The 17,880-nt window shown below is 48.3% G+C and overlaps 1 protein-coding gene across 1 annotated transcript; it reads left to right on the forward strand.

Annotated features, from left to right (window-relative positions):
- The first annotated feature begins 296 nt into the window (after positions 1–296).
- On the forward strand, positions 297–5,121 carry FOXQ1 (forkhead box Q1). Its single transcript, XM_081873144.1, has one exon. The coding sequence runs from the start codon at positions 2,147–2,149 to the stop codon at positions 3,272–3,274; it is 1,128 nt and encodes a 375-aa protein (XP_081729270.1). The 5' UTR covers positions 297–2,146; the 3' UTR covers positions 3,275–5,121.
- Positions 5,122–17,880: the final 12,759 nt, after the last annotated feature.

Raw genomic sequence — 17,880 nt, forward strand, 5'->3', positions numbered from 1 at the left:
ATGGCCCTTGTCTCTCCCTCACTACATTGTCACAATGGTCTTGCAAAGAGGTCACGTGGTGAATTTCACAAACCTGGGTCTTTCCAGCTATAGCTGCTATACCACACAGATATAACTTTCAGCAGGACCACAGTGGATAAAACTGCTCTCCCCATGTACACCCATGATTGGGAAATGAACATTTCTTTAAGAATCCTATGAATATGAATATTAAGTGCATCTATACCGTGTCCTTCCTTGAACTTGGGACTCATATCGCATCGCTCACCCCTCTACCCTGACTGGGCTGCCCCCAGCCACTCCAGGTGACTTCCAACATACATAAAAATGTAATGAAACATTAAACAAAAAACTTCCCTATACAGGGCTGCCTTTAGATGACTCAGGGGTCAGATAAGTCCACACCCTCTAACATTTCTCTGATGCTAATAGGGACGTCCTAAGGAAAAGTGGGACCTTCTGGGATTAAATCAGGGGTTGTCTCTGGAAAATAGGGACAGTTGGAGGGTCTGTGTTAGGTAGTCAGTCATTAGCTCTCAGCCCAGATCCACCAGAGAGGTTCAGGACTGAGTGGGCATTCGAATGGACACTCTAATCGCTCTCAGTTCTAATGAATGGTTGTGAATTCAAAGTTCAGAACTCAAAACCTTAATAGGAAAGTGTTGCAATACCTTCTATAGGAGGCTGCGTGCATTTATTTACTAATTGCAAAGTAATTTCCAAGATAGGGGAGGGGGGAGCACCATCCCTCAACAGGTTGGACTCTGCCACCTATAAATCAATTTGCACTTTACACCTGAGAAGAGTAACCTGCTATGCAAAGTGGGAGGAGAAGGGGTGGGGCCTGACTGAGCTCCTTTCATTGGAGGAACCCCAAGGAGAGGGCGGGACTTGGCCAGAGCCAAACAAACAACCTGCCCGCCCTCGCTTTCCAACAAGCTCTCCCTGCCATCGAGGCTGTCTCTCGGGAGATGCCCACCTTTGTCTAGCTTACCTTGCATCTCCACCCAGCAGCCGCGCGGAAGCCTGGCGGGGGGTAGCTCCGCCTCCTCCTCCCCAACTGAGCGTTATAATGGGCTGGCCTGAGAGTAGTGGAGAGAGATAATGACAATGCCACTTAATGACAACAGCCGCTCGAGGGTTGCTATCGCCAGCAGACAGCAGCTCGCAAGCGCCAGGCTCTTCAAGCGGGAGCGCCAGTAACGTGGGGGAAAGGAGAGCAGAAAGACGCGGATTCAGCACATCAGGTTTCCATTTTTCTTTTTAAAATCCTAACCGGAGTCAACTTGCTGCCGATCTTCCCCTGGAAGCCTATGAAGATCTAAGAGTCCACTCCTAGAAAGAGAATCGCACCACCAGGATATATAGTTTAAAAAAAGTTGGCGCAAAGTTTCTTCAGTCACCTGTTACCTTCAGCTTTGCGTCTGAGACTCTCAAGATAAAATACCACCGGCTGCCGGGGAGGGGAGAGCGCGCATCTTCCTCGGAAGGATCCTCCCCCACGCGGGTCAGATACTTATTTTGGGCAGAAGAGAAAAGCCTACCTTCTAGGGATCATCATCCAGGTGGGGAGAGCCTTTGCTCAGCAACGCACCACCCAGGACTGCCGAGAGAAAACGCTTGAAAACCAGCCGGCTCCGCGCGCCCTAGGAGCTTAACGCGCTGGTTTGGATTTCGAAGGAGGAGACTTGGGGTGTGGAAACAAACCCCCTTCTTGCTCAAAAACTAAGGAGGGGGCAGAAAGAGACCTCGCCGCTACATTCCGCCCCGACACCTTTTCCCAAAGGAATTAAGGCTTCGGAAACTTTTCCCGTGGCATTGCTTTTTTTTTAGGGTTGCTAGCGTGGGAACCCCGATTTTTGCTCTCTTCCTCCAGGGAGGCGGAGACGTTGCTCTGAAGCCGCGAGACACATTCCGTGACTCCCCCGTGGAAGAAAGGGAACTGTCGCCCCTTAGGGGAGCCCCCCACCACCGCGTAAGAGGAGAGATGCATCTCAACTTTTGTTAGCGTCCCCTCTCCCCGGAAATCCGAGCCTACACCGCCCCCATTGCTGCGCTCGGAAGGCCCACCGATCATCCCTGGGGAAGAAGAGACCCGCGGGCGGGGGGAGCCGAGCTGGGCCCCTTTGAGGCTGGAGGCGCCACCATGAAGCTGGAGATCTTCGCCCCGCGTTACGAGGACAAGCTCAGCAGCGACCAGGAAAGCAGCAGCGCGGCGTCGCCGCTGCCCGGCGACAGCGAGCTGGGCTCCGACGGTGACTGCGCCGCCCTCAGCCCGGCCAGCGGCGTCGGGGCCTCTCCGCGCCAGGGCTCGGAGCCTTCGCCCGGCAACGCGAAAGCAGCGCCGGGGAAGCCTTACACGCGTCGCCCGAAGCCTCCCTACTCGTACATCGCGCTGATCGCCATGGCTATCCGGGACTCTGCCGGGGGGCGCCTGACTCTGGCCGAGATCAACGAGTACCTGATGGGCCGTTTCCCCTTCTTCCGCGGCGCCTACACGGGCTGGCGCAACTCCGTGCGCCACAACCTGTCGCTCAACGACTGCTTCGTCAAGGTGCTCCGCGACCCGGCCCGGCCGTGGGGCAAGGACAACTACTGGATGCTCAACCCCAGCTCCGAGTACACGTTCGCCGACGGCGTCTTCCGCAGGCGGAGGAAGCGCCTCAGCAGGCCCGGCGCCGCGGAGCCTGCCCAGGCGCACCAGCCCTCGGCCTCGCCCTCTCCAAGCGCCGACCACGAGCCCCAGCCAGCGGCGTCCGGGACAGCCACGACGACGGCCGCCGCCTCGGTTCTGCCGTCGTGCTCCTCGTCGGGCCCGAAATTCTCCAGCTCCTTCGCCATCGAGAGCATCTTGAGCCGCCCTTTCCAGCCCTCCGAGAAACAGCAGCAGCGCCCCGCAACCCCAGCGGGAGAAAGGGCGATGCTGTGGCCCGTCCCGTCGGGCTACTCTCGCCTTCTGCCCCAGTCCGCCGTCTCCTTCGGGCTCCTTCCTCCTCCTCCTCCTCCGTTCCCACCCGCGGCGGCCTCTTCTCTGTATTCCTACAGGCTGCCCGACCAGCTCCTCCTGGAGGTCTCCACGGGGGAGGCCTCGACGTCCGGGGATCCCCACCAACTCTTCCCCCAGAGGACCTCCCTCCTTGCCGCTTCTACCGCGGCCTCGGAATCGCTGCAAGGGGTCCCGCTCGGCGTCGCTCAGCTCTACTGCCCCCTCCGGCTGCCCGGGTCGTTGCAGCAGGTCTATCGGCCTTATCCCACGGAGACCCTACCGGTGTAACCGTAGAACTAGCCAAGCCCCCTCCCTCATGAAGGGGTGACTTGAGGACAGGCGGTGGGAAAGGTCTCTACGCACACTTTTATTTTATTTTTAATCCAGTGACTGAACAGTACAAAGACTCTGTGCCTTAAGGATGGATTTCCCCTGAGACAAAAACCCAAAGTCATTCGATCTGATTTCAACCCGAACTTTCAAATGGACCAGAGTGTGTCTCTCTCCTGGCAATAGTTCCCTGCTGATAGGTTTTGGGGGGGGGCATTCATCCAATTGTTTTTGTTTCCCATTCACAAGACTAGGAGGCGCGCCCAACACGCAGATTTTAAGCCGTTTTTATAGCCGTGAGTTTCCAGGGTGAACTCCTTACTCTGGTATAGTCATTAAAGCGCAGTCCTGTCTTCTATGTTTATTCCGAAGAAAGGCTGCTCAGCGGGTCTTATTCCGAAGTGGGCGTGACAAGGGTGGCAACTGCGATTATCCAAACCGCTTCCTCCAGAACTCTGTATACAGTATGTATGCTGCAAACTTTAGCAGGGTTGCCAACTTCTTGTTGAAGGGGGCTCCTGTGCCTTTAGCAGTCTTGATGTTTGGTCAGACTGCTGTCAAAGGCCCCAAAACTGGGCCAGTAAAAAGTTGGCAACCCTAAGAGCTCCACTGATTTCAACAGAAACTAAATACACATGGAGGGGGGCAGAGATTAAGCCCCGTTTAACTCAAAGGGTCTTGTTTTTTTCGGGAGGGTAACATAGGGTTGTAGTCAATTAACCTTTACTCAGAGTAGACTCTTTGAAATGGATGGACCTAAGTTACCGGTAATCATGGGAAGAGTTAGTTGACTACAACCCATCACACAGCAGGACTGCAGCCTGCGCTTCTAAGCGTACATTAAGTTAGGGATCGACCCATTGGGATTCAGGGGAACTTACTCCTGAGTAAGCAGCCAGCCGTAAGACTGAATTCCGCCGCAGCCACTTAAGGGTAGTCCAAGCCAGCTAGTGGAGTGGGGTGGGAATGGGAATAGAATCACAGGAAGGTGAGTTGTGAACTTGCGTGGGGCGAATCACTATTTGCAATATCCATCGCTCAAAAACGAATAACTTAAAAAGCGCCGCCCCGATTCTAGCGCATATTTACGCAGAGGTAAGCCTGTTTGACTTCACATCTGCGTAGCCTCTAGAGCCAAGATGCAGTGAACTGGTGAGATTCCCTGCTGGCGAGAGATCAGTCCAGAGAGATCTAGCCCAAAATGTACAGGGAGACAGAAAAGACAAAACAGCTTTTATATTTATTTAAATGGAAGCCTCTTTCCGATGGGGGGGGGAGGCGGCTTTGCTGGAAATCGTGAACGTAGGCAATGCCTAACCGAGTCAGGGTTTCGTTCCTAAATTCTTTATACTTCTCCTCTGGTTTCCGAGTACTCCGAATACAGAAGGAAGGGCTCTTTTAAAAATGCACGTGTGAGCCTTCCCAGAATGAGCACTGCGGTGAGCCTTTCGTGGAAGAGGGAGGGGGTAACTTATTTATAACTTTTTTATTGTTTCAGCACATACAGGCTGCCGTCGCTTTTTATTTTATTTTTTCCAATGAAAGGACGAATTTTATATTTGGGGTGTATCCGCGTGAGTCTGCTAAAAGTTGATTCATAACCACCACCCCCGCACCTCAAAAATAAAAAAAATGGGTTTCTGTGACTATCCAGAGATATCCAAGCGGAACCCTGTTTTTTTAAAAAAATGCTGAAAAGGAAGACTGCTTTCAGGAAATGTGTCTGTGGTGATGTGTGTGCGTGTGCGCGCGTTATGAAGCTGTGGATCCTGGTTATTTTCAAATAAAAGTTGAAATTGAAATTATCAAGTGTGTGCTGACTTCTCTGTGCATAGCTCAAGGGGGTCGTGGCGGCTTCACGGAATGCATAGGAGGCCCGGAGAGAGAGATGGAGAGCGCCGGGGTGGGAAAGACATTAAAAGGACCAGCAGCTGGGACCTTGTAGATAGCATCCCTGCTAGTTTTGCAGACGCCCTGTTTGAAATTGACATGGACCACCAAATATTAGACATCGCAGATGTGGAGGTACCGGGTACAGTTCCCTATCTAACCATGCCTGGTGGTGATTATAAGCGCAGGTGCAGAGGACATCAGTTTCTTAAGATTCGTCAATCTTAAGATACACTGGGATAAGGCGATCTTGTCCCAGGCACCCCACTTTGTATACAGCTGGGGGAGGGGTTGGCCTTGGGCGGCTGCGCCAAAAGAATGGCTGAACATAGCTGTAAGGTAAAGGGACCCCTGACCATTAGGTCCAGTCGTGGCCGACTCTGGGGTTGCGGCGCTGAGGGAGCCAGCGTACAGCTTCCAGGTCATGTGGCCGGCATGACTAAGCCGCTTCTGGCGAACCAGAGCAGCGCACGGAAACGCGCCTGAGCAGTACCTATTTATCTACTTGCACTTTGACGTTCTTTCAAACTGCTAGGTTGGCAGGAGCAGGGACCGAGCAACGGGAGCTCACCCCGTCACAGGGATTCCAACCTCCGACCTTCTGATCGGCAAGCCCTAGGCTCTGTGGTTTAACCCACAGAACCTGTATTTGTTGCACTGCTGACTGTAGCCGCTCTTAAAAGACACAGATGATGATGATGATTAATAAATTTGTATACCGCCCTTCATCCGAAGATCCCAGGGCGGTTCACAACAGAAAAATACATAATACATAATGAAACAAAAACAAATCAATAGTTTCCCCTCCCACAAATACATTTAAAAGGGCCTGGGAATGTTAATCAACCGAATAACAGATTGAAGAGAAAAGATTTCTCCTGGTGCCTCTGTCACCCCAGTGATCGCCAGGGTTGATTCTGCTGCTCTGAGTGGCTAGGCCGGTGTCCCCTTCCTCCGTCTCTGCTCCATGTGAGCGCCCCTCAGGAAGCTGCGTGGAAGAGGGTGACCATCCCAAATAGGAGTGTACCGTTCTTCGGTCAAGGATCTAGGATAGCTGCGCTATGAAGGCGCCAAGGGAGTATCCCAAGCGGGAGCATTCCACAAACGGGGAGCCACCGCAGAAAAGGCCATTTTCGTATTGCCCACTCTCCGGACCTCTCCGGGGGAGGCCCACGAAGAAGGGCTTCAGATAATTATTGGAGGATGCTGGTCGGTTCAGATGGAGTGGGGGAGATGGGGGAAGGCGGCAATCCGGCCTTCTCTCTGAAAGGAGGCGTCCACACTTCCATCACAAGCCCTTTCTACTCAAAGCTAAATCTGCAGTAGGCTGACTCAGTCAGCCATACACACCCAACACACTCACACACTTTTGTGTTTGAACCCGAGGTGCTTCGACGCACTGCGCGTGTCCCACGGAAAACAGGGCGAAGCGACTCATTTCCCACCTAGAAGGAGTAGTAAAACTGAAGCCTCGGGGCTGCCATGGCTTGCTGAGAAGCCGGCTGCGGGCCGAGGTGCCCTAGTCCTGCTGAGTCAGCCATTGGCCGGCCAGCTGGCTGGTAGTCAAAGGCGAAGGCGGCGGCGGACAATTGTTGCATTCCGCCAAGCCTAGAACCATTTTTTGAGAGATCTTAGGATGCCTGACAACGGGCATTCCTACACACGTCGACTCAGAAGCAAGCGCCAGTGAGTTCAGCGGCCTTAGTTCTAAGTGTGTACAGGATTGTAGCCTCGACTTCACTCTTACTCAAAATGCAAAATATTCGACGGGGCGGGCGGAGGCGTGGACAGCGAAAGACCGCTTCGCCAGGGACAAGCCAGAGTTGAAACCTAATCCTTTTGTGCCGCCTGCCAGATTATCCAGGAAGGTTGTCGGGGGACAATTTGTTTATGACCTCCTGGGTTCGAGGTGGTGGTGGTGTTTGCGTTTTCAGGAATGCAGTTCAGGCGGCAGGGCGGGTACCTGACCCGGGGAATGTTTTCCTGCTTAGAGTATGTGGTAAATTTAGAAAAATGTACACAGGATGGAACAGCTGAGTCCATCCACAGGCGAATTCCAACGCAGCTACTCCCCATCTACTCGGGAGTAAGTACCATTGATTTTAAAATGAGGTTTACTTTCAGGTAAATAGATTTAGGACAGCAGCCTCATTTTTAACCGATTGTGAAAGGAGATGGTTGCCCCTTTCTTACGCTGGAGGAATTCTATTTAAGTCAATAGAAGGACTCCAACACTGGCTTAATTAGGAACCGGAGCTTTTATGGTTTCAGGATGCAATCCTGTACACAGACATTTGGGAGTAACTCTCACGGGGCTCAAATAGGACTTGAATTGTAGAAGACGTCAATAGGATCCGGCTGTCAGTTCCAGTAATTTGACATTACCTCAGCGCCCTCACCATCATCATTAAGGCAAATCTCTAAACCAACTAGTTGGGGAGCGGGAAATCTGGCCTAAAATTGATTTTTTAAAAAAATGGGAACAGGATGGGAAAGGCAACAGAATTGCAGAAGTTGAGCAAAAACGTCCCCTGCTGATTTTCTGGTTGTTACAAAGACACAACCGTCATTGATAAAGTTGCTATCTTTTGCTCGCTCGCTCGCTCCTTCACAATCGTGTTGGTTCACAACAGCAGCAGTCCGATTCTTAAGGGCATTGTATGAAAGCAACCCTCTCTGAGTTAAGTCAGGAGCGTCCGAAGTATAAAAGCAAAGAGATACAAGCTCTGGAGTTCCTCACGTTTCTTCATCGCATTTCTTCAATCCGGCAGACAGCGGTGCCAAACCTGTGCGCTCCTTTCCCCAGCAGCCATAGTCCGCCTCCCCCAAGAGAACAGGCCACTTTTGCATGTGCAGATTGCAAAAGGACGGCCAGGTCTCATTCGAGGCTGTGCGCCTTTATCAAGCGCAGCATCGCACAAACTATTGAACGAGATTACATTGTGCTCTTAGCAACTAAACCCTCAATCTCGCATTCATTGGCAGGAGAGCTAATTCCATGGAAAGGTGAATATTTCTTTGGCGCCTTTTGTTTAAAAGTTTGCCCTTGTTTTTTGAAAGCGATTGGACAAGCTGAGTGTGAATGGACCGTTTCACGGTGCTGCCTCCCTAGGGGCATATATGATCTCCCTGAGATTTCTGCATTGCAGGGGGTTGAACTAGATGGCCCTCGGGGTCCTTTCCAACTTGACAATTCTATGAATCTATGTGTCGTCTTCCCGTCTGTTTGAGAGCTTTCTTCCCTCGGCTGTTTGCACAACGCTAGCGAAGGAGTGGTGAAACAGTCTCTTTCTTTCTCCGCGAGCAATGAAGCAACATGCTACGATGTATGTCTGTGCAAACGTATCTTAAGGCTCTGGTGCACGAAATACGTGTCAGTCAGTTTTTCTCCTGAGCTTTTATCGGGGCCCTTTGTGAGCGATGCAAAACGAGCAAAATATGAGACGTTCCCTCCCCACAAAGTCCATTTCGCACCAAGTTCGCTTCCAGTCCAGAAATACCCATTAAACACAAGAACGAAGCCACAACAATCTTTAGACTCGCCCAACCTTAGGAGACTATTGTTTCCATTAAAAGTGCTGTTTAGAACCTAGACGCTGTTTTAGGCAAATCAGTCTCCCAATGCCGCCGCCCCCCCCCCCCCCGCGCATCTTTTCCTAGAGATGCTTTTAAGTTGGAGCCAAAATGTTTGGAGACACTTGCGGGTATCCTGTTGAAAACGAATAGCATTCTAAGGCTGCAACCCTAAGAGAACTTACTTGGGAACACCCCCATTGAATTCAATGGGACTTCCATGGGCCATGGCTAAGGCTGCAGCTTGTGTCGTCCATGACACTCTAATTAGGTAGCAGCCCCTTCCCAGTTGCCGTGCCTTTAACAGCCGCGGGGCAGGCAGAAATTCAGCAGGTAATGTTTCCCCACTATATAGATCAGGGGTGCCAACTTGAATAAAATATTGGGGGCCGGCCCTGCATAATCGATCACATGTTGCAGTGCAATGACACTGTTTGAATGGCAATGCCCATCAACTGGGGAGGGGGCTCAAATATTTTATGGGGGAGCCGAAGACCCCCTCGGCCCCTAGGAATTGGTTCTTGTGATATAGATGCAGCAATTGGGACAACTTCACCTGTTGAATCCAGGAGCACAAAGCCTTGCCAGAAAAAACATAAGCAACGCTGCACTCATATGCTTCTTCTGCAGAGAGTTCTCCCGCGGGATTTTATATACCTATATTTATATAAAGCTGTGAACGAGGCAAAATTGCTTTAATGCCAGTTACCATGACTGAAATTGAAAGCATGTCCCATTAATTTCAACCGCCATAATGTCAAAGCCTTGAGTTTGAGTAGGCTGTCATAATCCCTCTCGGTTTCTAAAGGAATCGCCTATTAAACAAGAAAACTGTGTAAATTCGGGCAAACCTATCTGGACTGGAGTGCAGTGCCTTCTGCCTAGTACCATAGAGTTGGAAGGGACCCCGAGGGTCATCTAGTCTAACCCCCTGCAATGCAGGAATCCTTTTGCCCAATATGGGGCTCCAACCCAATTAAGTCCCACTGGGTTCCGTGTGATCCAGCCTGAGGCTGCCACCTTCTGTACTTTTGCAGACATCGCCTTGCCAACAAAGGTCCGTATAGTTAAAGCTATAATTTTCCCAGTAGTGATGTATGGAAGTGAGAGCTGGACCATAAAGAAGGCTGATCGCCAAAGAATCGATGCTTTTGAATTATGGTGCTGGAGGAGACTCTTGAGAGTCCCATGGACTTCAAGAAGATCAAACCGATCCATTCTGAAGGAAATCAGCCCTGAGGGCTCACTGGAAGGACAGATCGTGAAGCTGAGGCTCCAGTACTTTGGCCACCTCATGAGAAGAGAAGACTCCCTGGAAAAGACCCTGATGTTGGGAAAGATGGAGGGCACAAGGAGAAGGGGACGACTGAGGACGAGATGGTTGGATAGTGTTCTCGAAGCTACTACCATGAGTTTGACCAAACTGCGGGAGGCAGTGGAAGACAGGAGTGCCTGGCGTACTCTGGTCCATGGGGCCACGAAGATTCGGACACGACTAAACGACTAAACAACAAACCCCACTGAACTCAACGACACTTAATTCCGAGTAGACAGAATTAGCACCGCTCAGAGCTCTTGGAACGAAGCTTATCTGGCTGCAAGGCGAGGGGTGTGCGTGTGTGTTTAACCAAGGAAGATGGAGGAGCGAGTCTCCCTTTTCTTTCCAGCTGTAAATCAAGCCTGTCAGATGGCAGAGACGGATGGGGCGCCCAGCACCTGCCCAAACACACTCCAGCGGCAGGTAAGCAGAGAGCCAGGATACTTTTACACTGGCGGGGCTGGGTGGAAATTACCCTCTCCAGAACAGAGAAGGGTTTTGTGCGGGGAGACTTTGTCTTGCGAAGCGCTTAATAAATCAGAATGACAGAAAGGGAGGCGCGGAGCCCTCCCGGTGAGCCCTGGAAGAAGCTAGCCAGGGCAGCGTTGCCCTGCGGGCACCAGACAACTTTAGCTCCTCCTCCTCCTCCCTTCTCAAACAAACTAAAACCTGCCAATCACTCTGAATAGGAACAGTGTGCTGGGACTGAACTATGCACCCAAGTTGCCACTATGTTGTAGAAACTTTCCTTATCCTGAGTCAGTCTCGCCCTTGCTTGTACAGTGGTACCTCGGGTTACATACGCTTCAGGTTACAGACACCCATAGGCGCCGACTCCATGGGGCTTGAGGGGGCCCGAGCCCCCTCAAAAATTCGTTTGGGGGGGCTCCGCCCCCCCAATAATCTCCGGCGCCCCTCCAGCAGAGCGCCATCGCCGCCCCTCCCCCAGCCCAAAATGCACAGGGAGGGGCGGGCTGCATGCCTCCTGCCCTCCCTCCCGAGCAAAAGCTCCACCCAATTTCCTTTGGAGCTGATTAATAGGCGCAGCACGCTCTCCCCTATTCGCTCACGAGGAGGCGGCGCCACTTTATTTGCATATTCATGAGCTTATTTATTATTCATGAGCTTTCCCGGGCCCCCCCAATATTTTTTATAAGTCCGCGTCCCTGCAGACACCGCTAACCCAGAAATATTACCTCGGGTTAAGAACTTTGCTTCAGGATGAGAACAGAAATCGTGCTCCGGCGGCGCAGCAGCAGGAGGAGGCCCCATTAGCTAAAGTGGTGCTTCAGGTTAAGAACTGTTTCAGGTTAAGAATGGACCTCCAGAACGAATTAAGTACTTAACCCGAGGTACCTCTGTATCTACTCTAGCAGCAGGTCTCAGAGGCTTCTGTTGCTACCCCAAAATTATTCTCGGCTGCAGGTGCCATGTCCATTCACGCAAAAAACATAGGTTCTTGTTTTATTTACTTGTTTTATTTGTTTTATTATAAATTCTTATGAGTTGGGGGCAGGGGTGCCAGCTTGAATAAAATATTTGGGGGGGCCAGGTAAGCCCCACCCCACATAATGGATTATGTGACATGGTGCACAAACAGCATTTGAATGGCAATGCGCATCCACTTGGGGGAGGCTGCCCCCCTCAATATTTTAGGGGGCAGAGACCCCTCAGCCCCTAGGAGTGGGCTCCCATGCTTGGGGACGTAGGAGGTAGGCTGTATGTCAAGCCCCTTCTAACCCATTGATCCAAGAAATGTTACAACATAAGCCAGGCCTGCTTCCTGGTGAGGTGATTGCCTGGGTGATGGGTCATTAAAGGGAACAAAGGAAAGGGGCTAATTGTGAGAAGAGGGATGTGGGTGGCACTGTGGGTTAAAGCCTCAGCGCCTAGGACTTGCCGATCGAAAGGTTGGTGGCTCGAATCCCCGCGGCGGGTTGCGCTCCCGTCGCTCGGTCCCAGCGCCTGCCAACCTAGCAGTTTGAAAGCACCCTCGGGTGCAAGTAGATAAATAGGGACCGCTTACTAGCGGGAAGGTAAACGGTGTTCTGTGTGCTGCGCTGGCTCGCCAGATGCAGCTTGTCACGCAGGCCACGTGACCCCGAAGTGTCTGCGGACAGCGCTGGACCCTGGCCTCTTAAGCGAGATGGGCGCGCAACCTAAGAGTCTGTCAAGACTGGCCCGTACGGGCATGGGTACCTTTTTAATTGTGAGAAAGCAAATGACTGGCCCTCCCTCAATTCACAGATATTTAGAAAGACTGAGCCAGAGTTTAGAGTTGAGGTTTGCAGTGACAGGTAAAGGTGAAGGACCCCAGGATTGTTAAGTCCAGTCAAAGGGGATTTTATTTCTGCCATGTATGAGCTAGTGGAGGTTCCTGCACTGCACTGGGGTTGCCTTGATGTCCCTCATGGTCCCTTCCTACTCCATCACTTAGCAGAGTGCCAGGAAAAGCCTCACCTGCTTAATTTTGTGTGCTGGGTTTCTGTTAAAAATCAGAACACATTTTTTAAAAACAGAGGCCAGACTTCTCTTTCCTCTCTCTCTAGGCAGGTGTACTGTTGCTAAAAGCAGAAGAAGACGAAGAAGACGAAGAAGACGAAGAAGACGAAGAAGACGAAGAAGAAGAGGAGGAGGAGGAGGAGGAAGAAGAAGAAGAAGAAGAAGAAGAAGAAGAAGAAGAAGAAGAAGAAGAAGAAAAAGAAGAAGAAGAGGAGGAGGAGGAGGAGTTTGGATTTGATATCCCAATTTATCACTACCGGAAGGAGTCTCAAAGCGGCTAACATTCTCCTTTCCCTTCCTCCCCCACAACAAACACTCTGTGAGGTGAGTAGGGCTGAGAGACTTCAGAGAAGTGTGACTAGCCCAAGGTCACCCAGCAGCTGCATGTGGAGGAGCGGAGACGCGAACCCAGTTCCCCAGGTTGCGAGTCCACTGTTCTTAACCACTACACCACACTGGCATGTGTGCAGCAGCAGCATGACAGGTAGAAATCCAACAGGTATTCATGTCTTCTTTATTTCTATCCACTATGCTGCTGTTGATTAGACAATCTGTCAATGCAACTTATTATACCATTGTTAATATACATTATGTACCCCTGGGGGGGGGGGAGCAGTTTAGGATGGTTGTGGAGAAAGATTAAGCACCCTGTCTCCCTTTTACTCTCTTCTCTGCCCTTAACCCTCAGTTTCTGGTGCTGTTTCACCCTTTAAAACAAAACAGGCAGAGAGCTGGAGCACTGCTACAGTCACTAGGAGGTAAGATGCTGGTAGATTCAGGGGCACATGAAACCTGTTATGAACATATGGCAATCCTCATCAAAAGTGTAATGTTCCTGGCACAGAATTCCACTAAGCAAGTCCAGGCCAATCAATGTTTAAAGCTTAAATCATATTCTATTCCCAATACGTGCACAGGCAAACTTTGCAATTATGCATATAACAAAAGTCCCATAGGTATCAATGCTGGGTAAAGGGAGAAATTCCTATTCACTACTAGAATCAAGACAGCAACTGTAATGGACCAAAAGCCTTTGAAGGCCTTTCTAGCCCAGCATCCTAGACCCAACCAGATGCATCTCTGTGAAGTCAACAAGCAGAATAGAAGGGTAATAGCACTCTCCTGCTTTTCTTCCTCAGCAATTGGTATTCCAGGGACCTCTTAACCTGGAGGTAGTATATCCAATGTGACTACAGTGGTACCTTGGTTCTCAAACTTAATCTGTTCCAAAAGTCCGTTCCAAAACCAAAGCGTTCCAAAACCAAGGCGCGCTTTCCCATAGAAAGTAATGCAAAATGGATTAATCTGCCCCAGACTTTTAAAAACAACCCCTAAAACAGCAATTTAACACGAATTTTACTATCTAATGAGACCATTGATCCATAAAATGAAAGCAATAAACAATGTACTGCAGTCACACAATCAATCAATCAGTAGCTGAACTGGGTTCCACACAGTCACAAAAACAGAACGAAAAAGCCACAAAAACAAATACGCAAAATAAATAATAAAAACTGACAGACCTCAGTGTAACACTCAAAAAGGAAGTGTGACACTCAAATTGTCAGCATAACACTCAAAATGGAAGTGTGGCACTCAAAACGGAGCACATTTGGCTTCTGAAAAAAGTTTGCAAACCTGAACACTTACTTTCGGGTTTACAGTGTTTGGGTTCCAAGTTGTTTAAGTACAAAGGTGTTTGAGAACCAAGGTACCACTGTAATAGCCAGAGAAGCTTTATTGTACTAGCCAAAACCATGGCAAAGAAGCACAGGCACTATCAAATGAAGAAATATCTATAAATCTATATATCCACATATAAAAACAGAACCTCTTCCTAAACCATCAGAATCATAAATTGCAGGCACACACAGAAATTAGGGGTCTCCACACAGCATACAGTATTTTTCTATTTAGACCTCAGAATCCCCCTTACAGCTTACTGCAATTTTATCCAGATTCTTCTTCCTAATCTTTCTTGCCGCCAGCGCAAAGAGGGCCACATTATGGGGCATTAATGTCACTGAGCAGCCATAGAACCCTCTCTGCAAGAGAGAGACAGCTTTCCTGGATAAACAAGGGATTTAGAAAGTGTCTCCTAGGTTCTGTGTACAGTGGTACCTTGGGTTACATATGCTTCAGGTTACATATGCTTCAGGTTACAGACTCTGCTAACCCAGAAATAGTACCTCAGGTTAAGAGCTTTGCTTCAGGATGAGAACAGAAATCGTGCAGCAGCAGAGGAAGGCCCCGTTAGCTAAAGTGGTACCTCAGGTTAAGAACAATTTCAGGTTAAGAACGGACCTCTGGAAGGAATTAAGTACTTAACCCTAGGTACCACTGTATAGTGGACAATGTAATAAATAATGCTGATCCTCCATCTGTGATTGCCCACATATAATTTGATATACAGTGGTAGCTTGAGTTACATACACTTCAGGTTACATACACTTCAGGTTACAGACTCTGCTAACCCAGAAATAGTGCTTCAGGTTAAGAACTTTGCTTCAGGAAGAGAACAGAAATCATGCTCTGGCGGCACGGCAGCAGGCCCCATTAGCTAAAGTGGTGCTTCAGGTTAAGAACATTCAGGTTATGAACAGACCTCCAGAACGAATTAAGTACTTAACCCAAGGTACCACTGTACCTATTTTTCTGAACTAAAAAAGGCGCATGTAACTTTTATTTTAGGAGAGCTGCTCCAGATGCCCGATAATTTTACTGATCCATTTCTGCACATTCCCCAGCCCTGCAATATCCTTTTAGAGGCGCAGCAACCAGAACCCTATGCAATATTTCCCAAGGGTAGTCACATTCATGATCACAAAGCCTTCAGAACCCCACCTTTCATCTACAAAAATACCCTCCCCCAATCTTACAAAATAATCAGATAAAAAGGACTTGCAGTTACAATAAAACAATGAATTGTAAAATACCATTTAAAAAGCTCTTGTGAGTAGTAGAAACCGGGCCTGGCATCTAAAAAGATAACTTGGATGACACCAGGAAATTTCCCCCGGGGAAATAATTCAAAAAGTCAGAAACTATCTTCCTTGCTGCCATTCACAACTTCTGAATGCAGGAATACCAATATGGGGGTATAGCTGTGCAGAATCATACCAGGCAGACTCAAATAGGAGAATGCGTTTTTCAGATACCTCAGGTTAAGTACTTAATTCGTTCTGGAGGTCCATTCTTAACCTGAAACTGTTCTTAACCTGAAGCACCACTTTAGCTAATGGGACCTCCCGCTGCCCTGCCACTGCACAATTTCTGTTCTCACCCTGCAGCAAAGTTCTTAACCTGAAGCACTATTTCTGGGTTAGCGAAGTCTGTAACCTGAAGCGCCTGTAAGCTGAAGTGTATGTAACCCGAGGTACCACTGTATTTTAAAATGAGATTCAGAAGCAATGCAAAACACAAGTGAGTGAGAAGATTGAAGATTTTATTCTAAACAGCAAGCAATATATACATACCAAGCATGTGCTTCAATCTGCCACTTGGAAGCCCTCAAGAAGTGGTGAAGTGACTCCTCCAGGTAGACTAAAAAACCTGCCCAAAAATATTCAATTTATAGACAGCTAGCCCATGTGGCTTGCCTGACTGGCTACCAGTCATACATTACTGGCCACGTGCAGATTATTCATTAGCCACCCTCTCCCAGTGCCTCACTTTCTCCAAACAATGTCCAACATCAAAGAAGGTACTCATCACTATCTCTTCCTTCCAACAGATGTAGGACATTAAAGGCTGTTCTCAGCCATCAAAGAGCTTAACAAGAGATAGGGAGGGGGAAGGAACAAGAGGCAGGAAGAGGGCAACCAAGTCAGATCACTAACTCCTCGAAATACAGATATCTTCCGGATAGATTGCCCATACACCAGTATCTTGAATTATGGCTGGAAGTCAACTAGTAGCCAACATTTAGGACAGGGTTGGGAAATCTGGATTTAAGGGTCCTGAATAACCTAGGCACTTCCATAAAAAACACATTCCTGCCCTCTCCTTGCACCATTTCTGGAACTGAAGAAAAGGGCATCTGTACCAGAAGACAGAAAACACAAAGCAAAAGGCTATCATTAAGCAAGCACAGAACTGGAAGGTTGTTTTCATAAATCTGCCTAAGGGACAATGGAATCAAGTGTTCTTTCCCCTCAAGGAGAAGGCACTTGGAAATACTTCTCAAGAAAGAGGATTTTTGAAAAAGTGACCCTAGTGGTGTCAGAGCTAGGAGTTATTTCATTATGCAGAAACAAACCCAGACTTGCCATCTATTGTACTCTCAAGAGATACACTTGGAACAGCTTGGAGCTGTTGCTTCAATCTCAGATACTTGACAAGCCCTATTATTTCTACAATAACATACACATTTAGAAACCCTCATTTGTCATATTCACAGTTTGCTTGTATAGAGCCATGTTTAAAACAACCTAAAAAGACTGGGTTATATTCGGGCAAAGTTAATTATGAAATTATTTTTGTATGCCACAACTGCTGCTCATATTTTGTTAGCTAAAAAGTGGAAAACCCAAGAATTACCAACAATAGAAGAATGGCAGATGAAGATGATGGATTTTTCGGAGCTAGCCAACCTGACCAAAAGAGTCCACGACCAGAATGAGGAGGAGTATCAGGAAGAATGGAATAAATTTAATGATTATTTAGTTAAATTTGTTAAGTTAAACTAACTGGAAATAGCTTGCAGATACTTAATGGGCTTAGGATTTTATTTATGTTAAGTGATGAATTAATATGTTTAATTCTATAAGGTGAAGATTTAAGGGTGTTAATGTTTAAGTTAAATTTCATAAAAATTGGGATTTGGAAAACCGTTAAAAGGACATGCAATGAAATTCAACCAAGGGGAAGCGAGGAAGTCACTTAACAAAGTTAATAACTGTAATTTTTAATAAGGCTATGATTTATGTTTGTTTTATTTGTTTGTCTTGTGTGTTTGTTTTGTGTGTTTGTTTGTTTGTTTGTTTATAATATTGTGAAAACCAATAAATTTTTTAGATTCGGGCAAAGTTAGTCGAACTCCAAGCAGCCTTGGAATAACTTGTAGCATGAAAGGCGGCATGTAAATTATTGTAATAATTTTTTTAAAAACTTTTATTGATAAATACAATACTTACAATCACAAAACAAAACACAAAACAAACTTATTATACATACATACATACACCTCTCAACTTAGATTACAAAAAAAGAAAAGAAACAAACTAAACATGCAAACATAAATCTTGATTTCCTTCCACCTATGTGTGGCTTTCTTTATTTC

Source organism: Podarcis erhardii (assembly GCF_964252035.2).
Source record: "Podarcis erhardii genome assembly, chromosome: 8".
Classification (NCBI taxonomy): domain Eukaryota; kingdom Metazoa; phylum Chordata; class Lepidosauria; order Squamata; family Lacertidae; genus Podarcis; species Podarcis erhardii.